This window comes from Alosa alosa, chromosome 24, assembly GCF_017589495.1.
Source record: "Alosa alosa isolate M-15738 ecotype Scorff River chromosome 24, AALO_Geno_1.1, whole genome shotgun sequence".
In the NCBI taxonomy this organism is placed as follows: domain Eukaryota; kingdom Metazoa; phylum Chordata; class Actinopteri; order Clupeiformes; family Clupeidae; genus Alosa; species Alosa alosa.
In genome coordinates, this window is record NC_063212.1 from 14,799,041 (window position 1) to 14,821,273 (window position 22,233).

The 22,233-nt window shown below is 40.8% G+C and overlaps 3 protein-coding genes across 7 annotated transcripts in view; 2 read left to right on the top strand and 1 right to left on the bottom strand.

Annotated features, from left to right (window-relative positions):
* LOC125289084 (basement membrane-specific heparan sulfate proteoglycan core protein-like) overlaps nucleotides 1-22,233 on the bottom strand; it is a 947,802-nt gene that overhangs the window by 86,403 nt on the left and 839,166 nt on the right. The gene's annotated exons all lie outside the window — the stretch shown is intronic.
* LOC125289230 (low affinity immunoglobulin gamma Fc region receptor II-like) lies at nucleotides 7-6,478 on the top strand. Of its 2 annotated transcripts, XM_048235967.1 has the most exons (13): nucleotides 7-18; nucleotides 802-1,077; nucleotides 1,246-1,491; nucleotides 1,592-1,708; nucleotides 1,867-1,891; nucleotides 2,030-2,079; nucleotides 2,168-2,266; nucleotides 2,367-2,429; nucleotides 4,551-4,634; nucleotides 4,796-4,864; nucleotides 5,226-5,288; nucleotides 5,793-5,858; nucleotides 5,988-6,478. In XM_048235967.1, the coding sequence occupies exons 2-13, from the start codon at nucleotides 804-806 to the stop codon at nucleotides 5,993-5,995; spliced, it is 1,164 nt and encodes a 387-aa protein (XP_048091924.1). In that variant the 5' UTR covers nucleotides 7-18; nucleotides 802-803; the 3' UTR covers nucleotides 5,996-6,478. The 2 variants fall into 2 exon arrangements, with proteins under 2 accessions (XP_048091924.1, XP_048091923.1); XM_048235966.1 differs by lacking the exon at nucleotides 7-18 and having other exon boundaries at nucleotides 719-1,077.
* On the top strand, nucleotides 7,755-19,984 carry LOC125289214 (B-cell receptor CD22-like). Of its 4 annotated transcripts, none has more exons than XM_048235937.1 (18): nucleotides 7,755-7,840; nucleotides 8,226-8,261; nucleotides 8,655-8,944; nucleotides 9,181-9,465; nucleotides 9,725-10,006; nucleotides 10,679-10,966; nucleotides 11,312-11,599; nucleotides 12,001-12,288; nucleotides 12,627-12,911; nucleotides 13,034-13,312; nucleotides 13,625-13,906; nucleotides 14,166-14,444; nucleotides 14,824-15,075; nucleotides 15,435-15,533; nucleotides 15,738-15,762; nucleotides 15,857-15,957; nucleotides 19,032-19,108; nucleotides 19,496-19,984. In XM_048235937.1, the coding sequence occupies exons 3-18, from the start codon at nucleotides 8,884-8,886 to the stop codon at nucleotides 19,562-19,564; spliced, it is 3,240 nt and encodes a 1,079-aa protein (XP_048091894.1). In that variant the 5' UTR covers nucleotides 7,755-7,840; nucleotides 8,226-8,261; nucleotides 8,655-8,883; the 3' UTR covers nucleotides 19,565-19,984. The 4 variants fall into 4 exon arrangements, with proteins under 4 accessions (XP_048091894.1, XP_048091896.1, XP_048091897.1 ...); XM_048235939.1 differs by having other exon boundaries at nucleotides 19,035-19,108; XM_048235938.1 differs by lacking the exon at nucleotides 8,226-8,261 and having other exon boundaries at nucleotides 7,781-7,840.

The following is a 22,233-nucleotide window of genomic DNA, read 5'->3' on the forward strand; positions in this document are numbered from 1 at the left end:
AGCCTCTCTGGCTCACAGGTGATAGAAATTAGGTGTATAAATCATACCTGTCAACATTTAGCTTTCCAAAAACGGGAGATTTTTTTTCGGGGGGGGTCAGTGTTTATACCGGATCTGTGTTTACATATTTAATACGTTTCATACACGTGTTTCAACACTGCATTTCGGTCGTTGCTTTTACCTTACCATTACCTTACGCATGCCAGTTATGTATCCACTAGCTGCCTGCCTGCAGCCTACTTCCAAAACTCCAAAGCTGCTTGCTGTCAGATTTGGTTCCGAGGGCACAAGTTCAGTGTATCAACAACACTCAATAACAGTTTATGTGATGTGTTAATCAATTAAATTCCCAAAAATTTCACAACAGCTAGTTCTGGAGTAGGCCATTCAACTAGCCCGCTTTGCTTCTTGACGAGACTCAGGCTGCGAGTCGGCACCCGCTTCCTTATTTGGGTTTTGGGTTGCCAGGTTTTAGCCTGTGACAAAACGGTTGAAATTGAAACTAAGTGATCGTGTATGTGTAGGGTGTATTTCATACACAATCTGGCAACCTGAATGGACTAATGATTTTAAAATGAAGTTTGATGGCCATGCAAATTACGGGAGTTTTCTGGGAGAAATAACAAAACGGGAGGGTGCTGGGAGATGACCTTGAAATACGGGAGAAACCCAGGAAAAACGGGAATGTTGACAGGTATGGTATAAATCCATATCTATGGCCATTACGGCATTACTGTATGATTTTCAAACAATACACTCTTTTTTCCTCATCACTTTGTTACTCTTTTTGTACTTTCTCAGGTATGTCTCTGACTTCTGTGATCATTCATTCAAACTGGACCCAGATCTTTACATCTGAGCCTCTCTCCCTGAGCTGTGGGGTTCAGGGCAACTCTACTGGATGGAGACTGAGGTGGTTCACAGGCAGAGGAGGAGAATCACTGTGTCCCACTGACTGGAGATCAGAAACAGGATCCAACTGCAGCATTAGCTCAGCATCTCAATCAGACAGTGGAGTTTACTGGTGTCAGTCTGAGTCTGGAGAGCAGAGTAATCCTGTCAACATCACAGTGCATAGTGAGTTAACATACAGCGTTTCCATTGTGATTCCATGGACATTCATCAATCTCACTAAATGAAATGAAATATTTTCATTTTTCTTCCATGATACTTATGATTCACTTGACTTGGAAAATGTGATAGCTGTTGGTAGGTTCACTGAGTAAACCAAGCTTCTGTGTGTAGATGAAGATGTGATCCTGGAGAGTCCTGCCCATCCTTTGACTGAGGGAGATCCTCTGACTCTGCGCTGTAGATATCGCTACCAGCCATCAAACATCAGTGCTGACTTCTATAAAGATGGGACACTCCTGCAGACCTCCACCACAGGAGAGATGACCATCCCTGCAGTCTCAAAATCACATGAAGGCCTCTACAATTGCAGCAACCTAGAGAGAGGAGAGTCACCAGAGAGCTGGATCACTGTCAAAGGTTGGAGAGATTGATATTTATGTATTGGTTATGTATACATCAATGGCATTAAGTTTTCAGCAACAGCCATGACACTATTTATTGTTCACGGTGTTTAAAGTTTCAGATGCTGGGTCCTCCATGTTGGTGGTAGCAGTGGGTGTGGTGATGGGACTGCTTGTTGCGTTTGCTCTGGTCATTTCACTGGTCCTGCTGTATCGCTACCAGAAAGCCAAAGGTGAGAGGAATGTTAGCAGTTTATTGAAATAACTCAAGTGTTGCAACTATTACATTTCATATAGTCCAAGCAGACTGCTTAATTTAAAAAAAGAAACATTTCTAATTGTACCCGTGACATAATAATGGTTATTCCAATATCTCTCTCTCCTAATTTAGATTCATGTTCAGTGACTCCAAACCTGTAAGTTGTTTTCCTTTCCAGTGTTACATATTAATTTATGATGAGTTGAGAGAATCCCATAACCCACCATTAATAATTTAGCAGCAGTGCTACAGAAATGAGTTCCTGTTTCCTCATTAGATCTCTGTCTCCCCCTAGTGTTCAGCAGCAGAGCAACAGTCACAGTTCAATCTCACCACAAGTGGCAGGTAACAGATTCCACATACTGTTGAATTTACACCTTTTTACGAATTTTTTTTCAGACAGCTCATTTTTGTGGTCTGTATCTTCCACTAGGTGGTGCTGTAGCTGGAACCGGTGATGTGGTCTATGCTGAGATTGAGCTGAAGGACAAGAATGCAGAGAAGAAAAAGAAAAAAAGCCCATTTGTGAAATGTATGCTTTGGATTTCTACAAGACAGTTGATAATATTATGACTGCAGCACACCGAAGACATCCACTGAGTGATAACATTTGTATTTTTTATTTCTGTCAGCCAATACAGATGCAAACAATTCAGACACTCTGTACTCAGTCCTGAAGCCAGTGAAGAAACCAGGTAAGAAAACACACACACTATTTGAGTTTAATGTCCAAGCCAGTGCAGTGTGATGCAGTCGTGTTCACTGTCTCCATCAGCTGCTCACATGTTCATTGCGTAATAAGGGTTTAGGTGGACCATTTTTTTTTTGTATGTTGATCTCAAGGGGCCATGTCAACTCGTTCCATAACCACTCATTTCATGTATAGCGTTCACGTATGACACATACTCACACAGTAGACATATATACGCATGCATGCACATGCACACACAGCCACATAAACAGGCAAACACACAAGCACATGCACGCACACACACCCACCCACACACACATAAACATAAACATGTACACGCACACATGCACACAATTCAAGAATTTCTCAGAATTATGAACAGGCAAGATGGGGGTGGGGTTGTATAAAATGTATATTACATGCAGGGGCAGACCTGGACACTTTGAGGCCCAAGGCAAAAGATCCCGAGGCCCCTCCGAGCCCCCCCACACACACACACACTAAAACCCTAAAACTAAAACACACTTTTTTCTGTAATAATGGGACGCTAAAACCTAAAACTAAAACACTTTTTTCTGTAATAATGGGACGCTGAGGCATACTCAAATGCAACAAATATTTATTGCCATAGATGACAATCAAAAAACATTAGTAAAAACCTTTGAAAGTATTACAATTATGAATGGTCTGTGTGTGTGTGTGTGTGAGAGAGAGAGATGAGAGAGAGTAGGCTAGGGGTTTGGGTTCTCTGTGTGTGAATATACTCTTTGTAGCTATGTATGAGAGTCTGTTTGTGTAGGCTATGTGTAAAAGAGAGGGGGAGAGTGAGAGTGAGTGTGTGCGTGCGAACTGAGGTGTTCGATCTTGCAAAAAGCCGACATCCAAAACAATAAACAGCGTCTGCACTGACCGAATAAACTAGCCATTTTCTGTTTATTTTTTCTCCATTTTTCATGGTCATGTAATAATGTTCAACCGTGAATCTTCTGGGTGCTTTATCTGCATTTTTGGGGAATTCAAAGTTCTTAATTTGCATAGGGCCTTTTTTTTAACGATTTCAACTCGCTCTGCATTTCTTAGGCTACGGTGTCTGGCCATAACGCAGGGTCGTCACTGATAACTGTAGCCTAGTGCTAAGTATTGTGTTAGGGCTACTCACGTACTGGTTTCGTTTGCACCCAAAGCTTCTGCTACTGAAATGGTGTCCGTAGCAGCACCAACAGCACCAGTGCGGACTTCGGCAGTGACAGTGATCCCTCACGACTGTTTCACTTAGATCAACATCGTAATTATCATCATCATCATCAGTAGAAGAATATGTGGTACAAGAGCTATCCAAATTACTTTCTTCCGTGGAAGAATTCTTCGACTGGAAGAAGTTGGTTAATTTAGGCAATTTCTTTCTAAATTCTTCCTCCTCCCTTTTTCTTTTTCTTTTATCACTTCCACTCTGGAAATGTTTCATGGCTGCTGTCAATCGCTCAACTCCACACCTTACCAAGACCTCGTTCATAGCTAGTTGCTGCTATGGTGACAGAAAGCGGACCTGCAGTCATTTGATTTTATGATGAGTTTATGAGCAATCAAAATATTTTTTCAATCTTTATTATGGATTAGAATATATTGTTTGGATGCGGAGATCATTTATTTAAAAAAAAAAAAAAAAAAAAAAAAATGACACGGGGATGACGAGGCCCCCTGGTGGCCGAGGCCCCAGGCAATTGCCTGACCATGCCTAATGGCAGGTCCGCCCCTGATGTGAAATCTATGAACTAATCATGTTTTGGTACTTGTTGTCTAGCAGATACCAGTGAGAATTGAGTGTGCATAATGCAATTCAGTGAGACAGTTAGAATCATATAGGCCTTTCAGCGTGACTTATTTTTGTGGAAAACATGTGCTGGACTGGGCGGTGGTCATATTTTGTACCGCTCTGCGGTACAAAGTTTTGCTCTACATGTTTCTCTTATGATATGAGTCATATCACTGCATCATTTTGCTCTTTATGTTTCTAAGATAAATCATGTTCACTGATTGAATGAACAAACCCAATGTCAAACACAGATCCAAGCACAAATCTCTCTGTGTTATCTCTGTGGTTATGTTATGTCTTCTTCTGCCTTAGATGAAGATGGAGCTGGGCCTAGTGATGTGACTTATGCACAGGTTAATGTTAAACCAAAGACACCAAAGAAACCCAAGAAACCAGGTAAAGTACCGGTATGCTATTACCATTTTACCCCTTCATACTAAAGATCAATCATTTCAAAGTTTTTTTTTTTTTTTTTTTTTTTTTTACATTTTCACCATTATCACAACCATGCTAGGTGATTGTAAGAAGTCTTGCACGTTTTCTTTTCTAACCTGTAGATTCAGCTGGCCCTAGTGATGTCACATATGCTGATGTACAAATCAAGATGAAACCACTGGAAAGAAGAGGTGAGTCATTTCTCAGTTTGCAGTACTACAGGCTTGTATTGGGGATTTCCTTTGGTGTCTTCCTCAAATTCATTATTGTAATGTACAGAATGTGTATGTGAAGTATGTCCCCACTAGCTTTGTCCCCACTAGCTTCCCAGGTTATGCACTATAACATTCTTTGTTTGATTCAGAGACTCTACTCTATTCTCTACTTCTGTTAAAAATGTTCATGCAAGATTTTTGCATGTAATCTAGGTAGTTAGCTCACTGGTTTAGACTAAGAATCCCCTATAAAGCTATGACATACTATTCTGCATACACAATGTCTGCAAGTAGGTACTAGGTAACAGCTGTCTCTTTCTATTTTTGGCTTTCTAAGCCAAACCCATGTATTCTGAAGACGAACATGTTTACTCTTCTGTCAAGCCTGAGTGCTCATCAGGTAATGTCCCTCAAGCTTTCTAGATCAAAATGGGGGTGGGGGTTACAAATATTATGTTGATTTTCTAGTTGATGTGTGGAGATAATGACGTTTGTAGAAGTTCATCAAGCAATACAACCAAACATGTTTTGTGGATAAAGTAATTGTTTTTCAAAGAGTATTCTTGCCTCCTCTAAACCAGCCATGTGTTTGCAATGATATCCTTATTCAATGCATGCAAGTAAAATATGGAATATCCCATCATAATGTAGAACTATTTAGTAGTGTAATTTAGGAATTGTTTCCTATGGAGCCCCTAAAGGGACATGTGCGAAGCAAAAAGTTGCTGGTGCGCACTAGACACTTCCTCATGATCACAAGAAATGTAAGCTCTTAAGAGGACATGGGCAGAAATAATTGTTCATGCTCACCACCAGAAACTTAACAAAATGTACATATCCCTTTAGGGGATACGCAGTCTCTGTCTTGATCACCCTATAATTTGTTGTTTTAACTGTATTCCAGATGGAGGATCCAATGATGCAACATATGCTCAAGTTAGGAAGAAAGCCAAAACACCTGGAAACGCATGTGAGTACTATAGATTGAATGTTCATTTGAAATAGTCAGAGCAGTATTTTTCAGACATTGCAGTCCCAGCATGCTTGCTGATACACACAGTATGTGCCTTGACCTTTTGTCAATTTGTCATGTTCACAGATGCCTGAGAATAAAACAAATGCCCATCAAAAGACTCCAAGTCCACATAGATAAAGCCTGGATTTGGGAGACTGTCATGATCAAGAGCCACGCACAGATAAACATCATTTAACAGGAAGTGACTGGTTGGTGTTGATGAGGCATACTGTAGGGCATGTCCTGCCAGAATGAATCCTTCCTTGAGCTGAGTAGTACATCACATCTTTGACTGAGAATTTGTTTAAACTGGAGCCTATTTTAGTTTTGTTTTTATGTCTTTTTAGCCATAATTTAATAGAATTTCCAGAGAGGTTAAAAAATACCAATGCTTAGATGTGTGAGATTAACTCCACGATCGAGAGGGATGCATACATAAACATTGATGTAATTTGCAGTTTGCTCTCGGGTTACTATGCTATGGTCATCTAGGGTCATAATCATGTTATTATATTATATTTTAATCGTAACATATGATACTTTTTCAATACTTGGCTGGCTTCATATGCAGATGTTGTATAAAATCAGAGTGTATTTTTGTATGCTGAATTTTCACTTGCATTCAATAAAACTTTCCCCCTTCAAAATCATGAAATGAATAAGCTGAATCAATCACAGTTGAAAACATTTTGAGGATGCTGGGTTTTGGTTCACCTCAGAGATGAACCCAAACCTGGTTGAAAAGAAGATAAGAAAACTTCAGGCCAAAACACAGCACAGAATCAGGAAGAGAAAAGCTGAGGTTTAATCTTTAGACTCCTTCATTGGGTAATGTGGGTTTGCTCAGGGGAGAAAAGACAAAACCACATCCTCTATGGGGTTACACCTCAAGATGTCTTTAAGTCATCAGTTTTGGTTCAGGTTAACAGCTCAAATCAAGAGTCTCTAGATTTAAACACAGGTTTACAACAACAACACGTTATATTTATATAGCGCTTTTCTCAACACAAACTCAAAGGGGGACCTCACTTCACATGGAAAGGGGACCTAGCCAGAGGCGCCACCACACACCACTAACCACCACCAATGAGCCAGGTTGTAGCACCCATAGTCAATAAAAAAATAAATACTAACAGTTAGGTACAACACATGTTTTGATCCTGTGATGGAAATTTGGTCTCTGCATTTATCCCAATACGTGAATTAGTGAAACACACTCAGCACACAGTGAACACACAGTGAGGTGAAGCGCTAATCCCGACGCAGTGAGCTGCCTGCTATAGCGGCGCTCGGGGATCAGTGAGGGGTTAGGTGCCTTGCTCAAGGGCACTTCAGCCATGAATGTGGGCATGGGAGAGCAGTGCTCAACCACTTCCCCCACCCACATTTTTCCTACCGGTCGGGGATCGAACCGGCAACCCTTCAGTTACAAGCCCGAAACCCTAACCAGTAGGCCACAGCTGCCCCAAGCTTCAGTCTTCATTTAGACTCATTCAGATCACAAATCAGTGGTCATACCTCATTTGACTTTTGGCCACATCCTGCAAAGGGTGTTTAGAAACTGTTTCTTGACATTAGTACAATATTTAGACCTGTCTGTTTGCTAGCTCAACATAGCTTAGCTTAACATACTGCTCTCTCATACAGAGGCCAAACAAAGCATTCAATTCATTACATTAATGACGTTGCAGATGTGGAGGTTAACAATGCTTCTGTTGTGTCACTATGGCAAGGGATGAGCTAAGCCTCTGGTCACACACACACACACACACACACACACTATCTCTCTTTCTCTCTCACTCTCTCTCAAACTTGCACACACACACATATGCAAACACGCACACACTCACACTCATTCAGAGAAGGTGTCAGAGAGAGTTAGGAAGCAGGGCAGCTACAGGACAGCATGGCACTCACTGCTCTCTGTCTGCTGATGTGTAAGTATATTTCTCTATTTCCTCAATGATTAGGTAACTGTATCCATGTCACTGTTGTAATTTTAGCTGACATGCAGAGATAAACAGTTAAAGACGTAGACCACTCATGGCTCTTGTGAATTTGTGAGAGAGTTTGCCTGATACATTACAATGGATTCAGGTAAACCTTCTAATAATACAATTCTAATAATTACACTTTAGCCGTGATGACTTTAACCAATAATAGCCTATATTATCCATCATGACATTGGGTTATATTGTCCCCAAGAATGCTGTTTCATTGTAATAGACAGAGACTTTGTAACAGACTTTGCTTAAATTTCCACTTGGGGATCAATAAAGTATCTATCTATCAGTGATTTTTTTTCTACCATTTGTGCTTTAGTGTTCAGCTCTGTGTTACAGTATGGAGTCATGGAAGGTCAGTGAAAGATGATTGTATGAAAGATCTATGTGGATCACTACTGCTGATTCATTCCAGAGTAGCCATCCTAACAGTTCATCTGGCTTCAGATTATTTAAACATTACATGTACTTTGTGATTAACAAGTTACATTATTACATACATATATTACATTACATTTAACAATGTGACACTAACATCAGACATTGTCTTTACTTTTTTTACTGACAGGCCATTTTTAATGCAAAGATATCTAAACATTCTCTATCTCTATACTTCACTGATTTCATGAACTGGCCATGATTTAACAAATTTATATTGACAGTATTTTGTCTAGATCACAGTATCACCTCCTGGTTTATTTTCCCTGTGTGCTTTTGAGTGACAGCTCATTGCTCTTCATTTGCACAGTGAGACAAAAGGCTGTTGTGATCCTCAAGCCCAACTGGACAAAACTGTTCAGAGGAGACACAGTGTCGCTCAGATGCCACCTCCCGGGAGAGCCATCCGCCGACTGGGAGTACATTTGGTATAAAACGAGGAGGAGCTTAACCCTTACAAGGTCTGGAGCGAGAGCAACGAGTATAAGAACGTGGGCCCAGTGGAAGAGTCTGACGGCGGCGAGTACGCTTGTCTGGGCATGAGGAAGGTCGACTCGGTCTTCTCTGAGATCAGTGATGCTGTAATACTTACTGTCTCAGGTAAGTGTGTGTTGAAAAAGGTCACCTACTACCTTCAACTTAATGTACAATAACTTGATTGTACATTATTGTTATTGTATTTTGTAAATAGTGTACGCAGACACTGAGTACAACTTTTTCTATCTATCAATCATCATCTAATTGAATTATAAAATAAATTAAATAATTAAAACAAAATTGACATGTAATCTATTATCATGTTTGTTTTTTACACCTGCCTCATGAATGCATATTAGAGAGACCCAAGGCTGTGATTCTCCAGAGGCCTGACTGGCCCCAGATCTTCAGCGGAGAGACGGTCACTTTCAGGTGTGACATCCCAGGTGAGCTGCCGTCTGAATGGAGGTACCGGTGGCGGAAGGACGGACAGAAGGTAAAACCTGATTCCGCTGGGGAGACAAATATTTACAGGATAACGGTCGCCGACCAGTCCCACAGTGGCAAGTACACCTGCACTGGCCTGAGGAAAAGTGACTACAAGTTCTCCCTCGCCAGTGAATCAGTGACACTGACTGTGTCAGGTGAGAATCTTTTTTTACCTGACCCCGAGTTATGGAATCAAAACATAATTCTAGCCCTGATTTGGCCTAATGCTCTGACAGACACCATTATTATTTTGAATGTACAGCAGCAGCCTATCTTATGTCTAATGTAATACATAATATTTACCTATTGCAACACTGTTACACTGTAACATTAATATAAGTGTTTGCTAATGTTAATGTTTTAGCCTAGTTGAAATTCCAAAGTCAAAGGCCCTACCTGTATAATGTTTCCCAGAGAGACCGCAGGCGGTGCCGATTCTGACCCCTAAGGACATGGAGATCTTCAGTGGTGAGTCAGTCTCGCTCCGCTGCCTCATTCAGGATGGGGATGCCGGAGACTGGAAGTACAGCTGGTACAAGAGGGGCTACGTGGGCTACAGCCAGATCAGCGACGAGCAGGAGTACGGTATCAGCCCCGCCACGGAGGCCGACAGCGGCGACTACACCTGCAGGGGCACGCGCAAGAGTGACGCCCAGCACTCCGAGACCAGTGAGGCCATTAGGCTGACCGTGTCAGGTGAGCAGGGGGTTGGGGAGAGGAGGGTGTATCCTTACACTGCTTAACAATGTGCTAGGTTGTCTGATTGTAGTTATTATGCTATGTTGCCTAGTCAAAATGTAATTAGGTAGTTGTTGTTATTGATATCATTATTGGTTTGAAGAGTTCAGATGCAAAAGCCTCTACACGCCACCTCTGTCAAAAATGAGACAACGATGGTGAGTGAATGCTCTCCACATAGTATACTTCAATCGAATAACTTTGCTTCAAAACCCACTAAATACCACCTTATCGATGTGCAAAAACTATAGGAGCCTGATAAAAAAATGCTCATTTAAAGGAAAAGTGGTCAGACGGATTTAGAGGGCTTTGCATCTGAACTCTGCGTTTGGTATTATTTTGCAATTTGGAAAATAATTCTTACTCATGTTTCTATAGCTAAGCTTACAGGGCTATTTATTTTTGGTTTAGATGTTTAGATATTGAATTATCCCTTTCATGTAGTCAATCTCCACTGAGCGATATTGCTTTCATAACCAAGTGTATACAGACATATGTTAGGAATTATAGACATTTCATTTGAGTTTTTTTTTTTTTGATTATATATTTTAGAACCTTGTTATTGAAAAGTCAAGTAGGCTACCTGCAGGATATCTGTCTGTCTTGTCTCACATGTTTTTTCTTTCTCAGGCCTGCCCAAAGTTTCAATCTCTATAAAACCAGAGAGCCCCATATACATTGGAGAGACGGTCACTCTGGAGTGTGTGACCGCCTCTCGCACTGACTGGAGCTATACCTGGTTTAAAGGAAGTCCACAGACCGAGGCGCTGCCCTCGGACCGTGAGAGTAAAGGGGGGAACACCCTCACCATCAGTGGGGCTTCGGAACAGGACCAGGATGAGTACTGGTGTCAGGGGGAGAGGTGGAACAGCACCACGGCTTCGCTCATGAGTGACCCGGTTTACCTGAGCGTGTCTGGTGAGTTCACTTTGTGTTTTGTTTTTTCCCCCAGCAATATTTGAGTACATGTTCACTCCATCAGTGTGTTTGTGCCATTGTAGCATGTCACATATTCTTGACTCTGGGAAATGAGTACCTAAATGAGATTTGGGAATTGGCCAAAACTACTCCAAAACTACTGCAATTTAATGATCATTTAGCATGCACATGATGCAACTTTTCTACTTGATCTGGATCTTTTTGTGTGTCATTTCCCAACATTCTCCAAGAGGACATAAAGTATCTGTACTTTACCATGACTTTCTTGATTGTGATGATGAAATATTTGTTACATTTTTCAGAATCTTTCTGCTTTTATTTCAGACTTGCCGACAGGCTCCCTGACTGCAGAGCCCCCGAATCCTGTATTCACTGGGGAGACCGTCACCCTGACATGTGTGCTAGAATCACACAGTGACTGGTCCTATAAATGGTACAAAGGAAGCTCTCAGAACCCAGTGTCTCAGTCCGACCGGTACCACAGAGAGGCAAACACCCTTACCATCTGGGGAGTGGTCGAATCAGATCAGGACCATTACTGGTGCCAGGGGGAAAAGGACACCAGACCCACTTCCTCACACATGAGTACTTATGTTTACTTGTCTGTCACAGGTGGGTCAGTGCTGCACATTGGCTGTATTATGTCATGGATTCATTTGCACAATTGTAGCAATTTCATAATTATTCTAGGTAATATGTAAGTTGAAGTATGAAAGTGGAATTTAAGAAAAGGGAACGTCAACACAGATCCACTATAGCTGAGATTGTGATGTGATGTCTCTGCTATTATATAGTTGTATGAAATTTAATACAATTAAATTTAAAGAGGCTGAAATTAATTCCACCTCAACTGAAATTCCACATGATAATTAAATAATGCATGCGCAAAGGAGAATGAGAGAAGAGTCTATCAATGCATGAAACTATCAGTGCATGAAAAGGATTATTATATACCTGCAGTTATGTAATCATTATATACCAATTTCTATTCCTCATTGCTCTTCCTTATACAGCCTTGCCCACTGCCACCCTGACTGTCCAGCCCGCCAGCCCTGTGTTCAGTGGAGAGATAGTGACGTTTACGTGTGCAATACAGTATCTCCGAGACTGGACGTACAGGTGGTACAGACGCAACTCCTCAGATGCGGTGTCCCAATCCGAGCGCTACGGCCGAGCTGGGAACACCTTGACCATCCGAGGGGTGGCTGACCTTGACCAGGACCAGTACTGGTGTCAAGGGGAGAGGGACACGCGACCCACTGTATCACAGATCAGTGAGAATGTCACACTGAATGTACATGGTGAGACATGCATGGTGGAGCTCATGTGAATGCCTGTAGTTAGAGTGCACAGAGTTAGCTTGTGTTGAAAAATATATGTTCAAAAAGGTCTTTCATGCTCAGATTAATAACTCAAATCAATATATGTAATATACTATATATGTTTTTGGAGATGAGTTTAAGTTGTTATGTGTTACAATGTTTGACCATGAATGAATAGTTGACCATTGAATCAATGTTGACTATGGCTATAAATATAAAGTAAATATTGTAAATATAAAGTACTCAGGCTTTAGAGTTTTGAGCTTTGATCACCTCATGACAGAATGCAAAACAGTTACTTTGTAATTCATTTGTAGAATTCAAGCCAAAGCCACGGCTGACATCCAACCAATCAGATCACATCTACACCGGTTCATCTTTGACTCTGACCTGTGAGATGGACCCGTCCACTGGCACCGGGTGGACATTTTTCTGGTACCGAGACTCACAGAACTCAGAACCTATGTTCCAATCCGATGTGAACTCCTACACCATCAACTTTGTGAAGGTCTCTGATGAAGCGCCATATTTTTGTTGCGCTGGAAGAGGCAGCCCGGTCTATTACACACATTACAGCAACGCTACATGGATACAAGTTACTGGTATGTGGAAAACTAACAAAATCACAAACATTTGTCTTTTTTGGGGGGAGGGACCATTGAACTTATTCAAATGCAATTTCTATGATAAATATATTTTTTTTCTGATCCTGTCCGAAATATAGAGAGGCCAAAGGCCTTCATCACCCTGTTGTCTAACTGGACGCGGATCTTCAGCGGTGAGACCATCTCTCTCCAGTGTGACATTCACAGCACCACAGACACTGACTGGGACTACGTCTGGTACAAGAATGGCTACCTAAACAACCCCGTGAGCCGTGAGAAAGAATACCGCGTCACCCTGGTGTACGGTCACCGCGGCGACGAATACACCTGCATCGGCAGGAGGAAGAGGGAGCTCACGTACTCAGAGATGAGTGACCCCCACAGTGTCTCAGTATTCGGTGAGTCTGAGGGATCTGAGATCATGTGGGGTGTTGGATACATTTTTTGGGGGAAGAAAGCGTTAGGCGAAGGATTACAAGGCTGCTAAAATGATCATTGCTTATCCCGTTTTACTGTCAGTCAAAGTAGTTGATTAATTTTAAAAATTAATTTATACCTCTGCTGTTGTCCTGCTGAATATATCAGTCTCCCAACTGTTTTGGCAATTGTGTTGTATCAATTCTTTCCAATACACAAAGTTTCTCATATATATTGCACTTTAGACAAAAACATCTTATTGCAAGGACTGAGATTCAATTCCCTCACTACAGAGAGACCCCTGGCTCTACTGAGTGTCCCTGCTCAGACCTGGGTGCGTGAAGGTGACTCAGTGACCCTGAGCTGCGAGGTGAAGAGCCCGGCCGCAGGCTGGAGGTTCCATTGGTACAGAGCCGACTCCGCAGCCAGACAGACCCTCGTGTACAGCAACGGTGGCTCCTTTACCATCAGCCCAGTGCTGCTCCAACACGCTGGCTTGTACACGTGCAGAGCAGAGAGAGGAGATCCGCCATACTACACCAAATACAGCAAGCTCCAGCCACTCTGGGTCACTGGTAAGTCAGTTACAAATACAACTAACAAATACAACATTATGGAGTCCAAAGTCTTAGTTTCACTGGTTCAAATTTGCAGTACCCTTGCTTTTAATTGCACATAACTATTCAGTTCTTAATTTATATAAAGATGAATAGTTTCAAATTCATCTCTACATTTTTGAACATATTACACTGGTTCAAATACAGTACCAACATACTGACATATGGCAGAGTTTTGTCACTATCAATCATAGTACTATGTTCCAAATCTCTACAGGCCTGTCACCTCCTGCCTCTCTGGTCATCAGGCCTAACAGAACCCAGCACTTCATATATAAATCCCTGTCCCTGAGCTGTGAAATGCAGGACTACCCTGTCGGCTGGAGGCTGAGGTGGTTCACGGACAGAGGGGAGTTAACGGAATGCCCGGCTGCGTGGAGGTCAGTGGTAGGATCGACCTGCTCCATCGTCCACCCACACGAGTCAGAGAGCGGCGTGTACTGGTGTCAGTCAGAAACCGGGCTGCGCAGCAACCCTGTCAACGTCACGTTCCATGGTAAGTTTGCAACACCTTGTGTAACGGAGTGGACGGAACAAACAAACAAACTCCTTCCACGTGTGCATTCCCCTTAACCCCAAACCCTTCTCAAGATTGTACAGACCTATGGAACAGCTTCGAAATGGTTCAGAATTAAGTGCCTCAACATTACAACTATAAACCAACATATTCTTCATACAATGTGATCATTTGAAACAATGGTTGCTGTTTCCAAATGAGTGGAAAAGCAAAGAGAACAGACATACAGAAAAGTCCAACACCTTTACCTTTACCATTAAAAAGAAGAAACTGCAACCTAGTGTGTCTATTTCAGATGCTGTCTTCACTCCTTGCATTTTTACTCCGTTGTGTATATGCAGTGTACTGTATTGCGCAGATGCCGACGTGATCCTGGAGAGCCCTGTCCACCCTGTGATGGTGGGTGACCCCCTGACCCTGCGCTGCAGGTACCGTAAGACGCCCACCAACACGGAGGCCGACATCTACAAGGACGGATCTCCCATTCTGCCCACCATCACTGGGGAGGTGACCATCCCGGAGGTGACCCAGTCACACGAGGGACGGTATCGGTGCAGGCATTCCGACAGCGGAGACTCCCCAGAGAGCTGGGTCACAGTGAGAGCTAAAGGTAACCGGGGCAACCCTTCGTAGGACAAGGCCCTTCACACTGTCACTGCAAGGTTTTTTTTTTGTTTGTTTTGTTTTGTTAAAACAACAGCTGTATAAACAACTTAATTTTACCTTTTGTCAAATTTATTTGGATTTTCATGGCTCAGTACTCTTGATCAGGAAATGATAGAAAAAGCTTTCACAACATGATATAGCCGACTTTATCACTAGAAGACAAGTTAGCATACTTAGTTTTTGTCTGTGCCAATTTTTTTTCAGCTCACAGTGTTATGTTGTAGACTAAAACTCTTAATAATAACAGAGAAACACATGTTGAAATATAGTAGTATAGATCCTGCAATGTCTCTCTCCCATCAGATCCTCGGCCACAAAAGCATCTAGCACTTTGGCTTGTGCTGGGCCTGTGCATTGGGCTTGCCGTAGTGGTTGTATTTGCACTGCTGTATCGCTACAGAGGTAGTACAGCCTTTTTCGCCTTTTCACTGTCTATTCACATCCATATCATCATGCAGATAACATTTGTTTTACAGTGTCTGTGCCAAAATAATATATACAACACCTCACACTGTAGATGTTATGCTGTTATTATCTCTTGTATGCTGGAAACTCTTTATAGAAATTGTATTTTTGCACAGTGATGACTTATCAATGCTTCTTTAGGCTTGTTCATTCATGGAAGACTATTGTAAGTAATTCTGTTCATTTTCTTTATTTGACATTACAAAAACATAGTAGGCCATCACTCTATACCATTCTTCACGGTCTCTGTGTCTATCTAGTGGCCGTGGATGGCAGAGCACCCACGGGGGGTCGAGCGAGGAGCAGAACAGGCCTGTGGACCGTCAGGGGGAAAAGTCTGGCAAAGTTCCATGGCAGTTTGGTTCGTTTTTTCCCAAATGAAGAACTATATAACAACCCAACTGATGTCCACTACATTACTTAATACAATCATCAAAAAAGGGGATATTTGTTTGATACATAGACTGTATAGAACTATATATACAGTCTATGGTTTGATACAATATCACCACAGTAACTGTATCCACAGCGTTAAAATTAGGTAATAGCATTAAGGAACAAATAGTAACAGTTACACTTAATTAATGTAACAGGCATGAGAGTATATTGACTAATTAAAACAAATACACGATTACTGTAAACAGGAAATGTGCAACTTGTAGATCGTCCCTTACCCAGACTATAGCGACTAAACAGTGTTGGGTCAGATTACTTTGAATATTAATCTATTACTGAATACAGACTACACACCAATTCTTGTAATAACATAATCCATTGGATTACAGAAAATGGATTACTTAATACTTTGATTACTCAATCATTTTGATGCTAAAAGATATAGCATGAGAATAGCATGTCTGACATTGCCAATGCATGCCCAGGATGCCTTCTATTACATTCTTGCATTATGTAATGTTATTCTCACGGGTAAGACCCTTTTTGTCTGTTTCAGACAAATTGATAGAGACAAAAAGTGTATTGAAAAGGCCCTTGACTCTGTGTGGCTGCCAGGAAGTTAGCCACAATGGTGAATTATATGGCTTGATGGTCTTCTGGACTTCAAAGCAGCGCTGCCACCCTCAACTTCAAGGCAGCGCTGCCATACCTAACCCTAACTGTAATCCTAAACCTAACCCGAACCCTTGCCTAACCCTAGTGCCTTCCAGGCAGCACTGCCTTGAAGTCGACGGTGGGGGCCCAAAAGACCATCAATTATAAGCCCTCTGTGTGGACCTGTGTCCTCCTTCCGCAAGTGCTGAATGAAGCTTATAAAAATGAAGCTTATAAAAAACGATTGATGATAAAAAAAAAAAAAACACATTCTCTGCGGTCGTACATAAGGGGCTTACTGATATGCACTGCACTTGCTGCAAGGTTGTGCTGGGTTGAGCGAATGGCCCAAAGATGTGTGCTATGGTAACGCTATTTCTGCTACTTTATGGTACACATGTAGCCCACTTCCCCTTTTAAACACAAATTGCGTGTTTATTTCTAAACCTCACTCCAGATCTGGGTCATGGCACCAATGCCTTGTGCTGATTTGCACGGCTCAGCCCTGCATTTGCCCCACAAACAGCAACACCTTGAATTTGGGAGTCGAGCTTGCTAACAATCGAGCTAAAAGCCCAGGCTGCTGGCTCTCTTACTAGTACTCCTCCTAAGGGGTTGGGAAGGAAGTTTACACAACATACATACTGCACAGATATGTACCAACTAGCTACAGTTACACAACTGGAATAGGCCTATAAGCAGAAATTGGTGGGATTCATTTTGCCCATTTTCCCCTTACTTTATAAATAATTTGTCCTCCTTTTCAGAGTCTGGTTGGTGGTCACCCAGTTCTACTACATTATAGCATACATGTATCCTTTACTTCCCCTTTTAAACACAAACTATGACTATCAACTGGTCTTCTATTTCTGTACAGAATCACTCACATGATTCCCATTTTATTCTCTAGCTGGGTCGGGGTTGGGTGTGCTAAAAGGCAATAACCCCTTAAATTATGACTTCTGAGAGATTGAGACTTACGGATATAACCATCAACACATTTAAGGCATCTTGCTGTAGAAAAAGATGACAATTACAAAGCATGATTATCACACATAGAGTGACCTGTGCTATTTGACCTATTATGATATCAGGGCTGGAGAACATAGTAGTGACTTCACACATCCCTGAAGACTTGGGTCCCTGGGCCTGGGCCCATTAGGCCCATTCAGTAATCCATCCCTGCTCATAAATTTGCCTTTTTAGAACTTTTGAACCATTTTGGAATTTCTGTTGTGTGATATTCCATATGTTGCCTTATTCAAGTTATTCTAAATGTTTGGGATTAAAAAGCTGATTAACACAGTGAGTCCATGCCCCCTTGAGAAAAGTATTTTGAGTTTTTTCAATAATATACAAAAATATATATATAATACAGTATTTTATTTTGATACATTATGGCTACAGTATTTTTATTTACTATTTAAAAAGAAGGTATTTAGTTTTCAAAATAGGCTACATCCTGATGTATTTTTGCCCATCCCTGTATGTATTGAAACACATAAACAAAATGTAATCAAGTAATCTTCGACAATGTAACTATAATCTGATTGCACTTTTTTATGTAATCTGGTCTGATTACTCATTTTGGTAACACTTTACGGTAAGGGTACATGAATTATCATGAATTCATGCATGAATTAATTAATTATTTCTGTATTACCGGTACTTCATTTCTTAATATTACATGAATCATCAGGAATTGACATGAGTAAATAGACTGTCATCGTGTCCTTATACATGAACAGCACATCACCTAAAGCATTAGGTACAGTGGGCACATCATTATGAATTATGATTTATTAAGCATGATCATGATTATTTCTTTTTCTGCCAAAAATGTGGTCATCACGGCACAAATTCTGATTTAACAAAACCTTGGACCTTGGCAGTTCTCTAAACAAATATCACTATTCGGCGCTAGTGTTGAGGGGCCACAGACATGATCTCATGAGCAATTAACCTTAAATTCATGTAATCATGATGATCATGCTTAAGAAGTCATAAATCATAATGATGTACCCGTCGTACCTAATGCTTTAGTTGATGTGTTGTTCATGCATGAGGTCATGAATGAGAGACTATGAACTCACGTTATTTCCTGATGATTCATAAGATATAAAGGAATTAAGTTATGCATAAATCATGAATTAATTCATGCATGAATTCATGATAATTTGTGTACCCTTAAAGTACCCTTACCCGTAAAATGTTACCCTTGTTTTTTGCAATCTAATTACGTAATCCAGATTACTTGTATTCAGATACTACCCAACCCTGCAACTGAAATACAATATAATGAAAGTGTCATGAAAAACGTCACTTTTTCCTCGAATGTTTTTGTTAAACTTGGGATAATGAGAAGCATTTGTCTAAACTTCTCAGCAGGAGCCTCAAGTGGTCCTAGTGATGTGGTCTTTACTGAGATCGAGTTGAAGGAGATGCGCAGAAAGTGGTATAAGGTATGCAAGACATCCGAATCCAAATGTATGTACAGTGCCTATAAAAAATATTCACCCCCATTGGATATTTTCCATTTTACTGATTTAATGAATGGAATCAGGGCAGCAGTTTTCAGATTACTTTATGTGCTTGCATAATTGCAAACGGGTTCTCGACTGTTAATGCAATATCTACATTGTCCATTATCAGCAACCATTCATCCAATGTTCCAAAGGCATTAAGGCTGTGTGTGTGTGTGTGCGTGTACAGTGTGTCTGTATGTATATAGGTGTGTGTGTGTGTGTGTGTGTGTTTGTGTATGTACTGTATGCATGCATATTAGTTAATTGTGAAATTCTAACCACACTCGTAAGAATTAACTCTTGAACTGACTGACCTCTTCACAGGTAAAAGCTGAGCCTGCCGGTGGCCTGCTACCCAAGACCCACAGCCAGGAAGTGTCCATTCTGATATGATACAGGAGCTGGGAAGCACATGGACAGTCCGCTTCAGGACCTTAGCTCCAAGTGAAAACAGTGCATAGACAGTGTACAGACAACACTCAATCATAGAGGATAAAGGCACAACTGTTCTAAGGATGAAATTCAGAATGGCTAAAGAAGATCTGCTTTATTCTGTGTCTTTTCAGCATTGTTTGTTTGGGCCATGGAAATAACAGGCCCTTTTTATACAGTGCTACTACAAGACAATCATAATAGCAGGAATCACAAAGAAATGAAGAGTTAATGATTTAACATCACAGTACATTATCAGTGAACAAAACATTTTCTGTTACTGTTAAATTACATTTAATAATGGAAAAAGAATGCTATTTATTCACCAGGACTTCCTGTTCCATTACCCTTGTCCATGTAGTCATAGATATTGCCACATTTCATCTGCTAATTTAATAAATATTTTAAAATCTACCAGCTTGCCAATGCTGTTTTCGTAAAGGAGATGTATTCTGAGCAAGGTATATTAATATGTAATGAAGGGGACGTTAGGAACGTTATTTCAGAGCTTGGTTGTGTTGTATAAGACACAATTTGAGCATTTGTGCATATGCCTTAAACATGTTAATGTAACTGGAGTAGTTAATGTAACTGGCAATTGATTCATTCATTCACCAAGTAAGCAAGGGAAGGAGGGAATGAGGAAGTCAGAGGTTGTGTGTTGGTAAAGTAAGAGAGGATCATCTGTTTCTGAGGAAGCTTCATGTACGTATGTAAAATTTCACCTCACTACCAACCACAGTGTGCCTTTCTAACATCCTGTTTCATATTTCTCTCTCTCTCTCTCTCTCTCTCTCTCTTTCTCTCTCTCTCTCTCTGCCCATGTGTCACATCTTTGACAGAAAAGATGAGATACAGACTTCTCATAAACCATTCTGTCAAATAGATAACAGACCCTTAACAACACTTCCTAAAATGCCAGTAAATCACTACAATTGTACATGATCAAAGTCTGTCTTACTATGATTTTGACTTTCCATTTTCTCCATAGAGTCAGCATATCAAATGTTTATCGAGCAAATAATCTGCTATAAGGGGGTCGTGTAAAGGGTCAGTAGGCTGAGACCTTGTTAGCTGGGGAGCTGTGGCACACATAGCTGCAGTATTCATATCACATTCAGGTCCATGAGGACCTGGGTTCAAGTCTGACCCACAGTCCTTTCCCAAGCACCCACATCTCTTGGATTGTTTTATTCCTTTTAAGAATAAAGGCAACACACAACCCAAAACGTAGTTAAAAATACAACAAACATGTTTGTCAGTGTTTCTGGGTATCCATGGTGATGGTGTGGAAGATTATAACTGTTCTGGAGGGGTGTGAGGGGGAGTGTGAGATTACCAATGGCCTGTCTATCTGTCTGGAGTTCCCCTATCGTAGACTACCAGGCAAAATCATCAGAGAAATCAAGTCGACAAAAGTATGACTGATGAAGATGCCTCTTCTTCTTTTTTGTCTTTTTCTTGTTCTTTTTCATCATCTTCGTGTTATTGTTATCACTGTTGTTGTAAAGCCAGCAGAGTGATATGCACACACATGCACACAGCATTACTCAAGTTAGACATTTTGGTCTGATCAGCATCCGGTGGTCAAGAGAAAAAAAAAGAAGTAAGACAAGGCACATTTTCTAATGTCAACATGGAGCTCAAACACCTGTGCCGTTAAACTGCAAAAACTGCTTATCTAATAAAATCTAACCAAGTGTTATTAATCTTTTATCAAGATCAAAAAATCTATTTGGAATTGTTTTCAGTGTAAAGACGCTTCCTACTGTTGCTGAATGGCATTACAATAAGTTGACGGTCATATTCAAAATTAAGAGACCACTGCAAATTTGAATATGATTGTCAACTCATTCGAATGTCAATCAGCAGCCATAGGATGACATCAGAAAAAATGTGCAGTGGTCACTTTTTTCCAGAGCTGTATGTAAGCTTATGTATATGTACAAGAGAGATGCTCACACATCAAGGATATTATTAATACACCAAGCGCAATTGAAGAGACATTTCAGAAACAGGAAGGACTTTAGATACATACTGTAGAGGACAGCATGGGACCAAGTCAACTTTGTCTGCTCTTCTGTAAGTCTGATACATTTCAGTTCGAGTAATTTATGTAAATATCAATAACATTTAGTGTATGTATAGATTGTGTTTGTGCAGTTATAAGTTGCGAGCTTGTCCTGTAAGAGGCTGGCTGTGATGAATTTTGAAATTCAATGTTGTGATGAGGTACTGGTTTAGAATACCTGGGTTTTCATGGCATTACTCCCTTCAACTACTTTGAATTACATTACATTACACTCTCTCTCTCTTTCTGGGATCTTTATGGAGTTTGTTGTGTTTGTTTCTCTTGTTCTCATAAAAATGACCTCAAAATATCAATAGAAAACAAAGAAACAAAATTTCTCACATTTCGTTGTTATCCTGTAAGAATGACAAATACAAAATGTAAAAAAAAACTGAACTGAACTGAAACAACCTCAGAAGGTGGAAGTACATAGGAGTTACACTTGGGCCAATCATATAAGTGTGCTATGTGCTGTTTGTCCTTCTGTAATATCACTTTGCATCATGTCTGGTAATGTGTTCAATACAATGACTCAAAGCCAACAGAACCCCATCCAGCT

Coding starts and splice junctions, on each gene's coding strand:
- LOC125289230 (XM_048235966.1), top strand. CDS start 738: ATGATTTTCAAACAATACACTCTTTTTTCCTCATCACTTTGTTACTCT. Junction 1,709..1,866: donor TCGCTACCAGAAAGCCAAAG/GTGAGAGGAATG, acceptor CTCCTAATTTAG/ATTCATGTTCAGTGACTCCA. Junction 2,267..2,366: donor AAAAAGCCCATTTGTGAAAT/GTATGCTTTGGA, acceptor TATTTCTGTCAG/CCAATACAGATGCAAACAAT.
- LOC125289214 (XM_048235937.1), top strand. CDS start 8,884: ATGAGGAAGGTCGACTCGGTCTTCTCTGAGATCAGTGATGCTGTAATA. Junction 10,007..10,678: donor CATTAGGCTGACCGTGTCAG/GTGAGCAGGGGG, acceptor TTTCTTTCTCAG/GCCTGCCCAAAGTTTCAATC. Junction 12,289..12,626: donor TGTCACACTGAATGTACATG/GTGAGACATGCA, acceptor ATTCATTTGTAG/AATTCAAGCCAAAGCCACGG.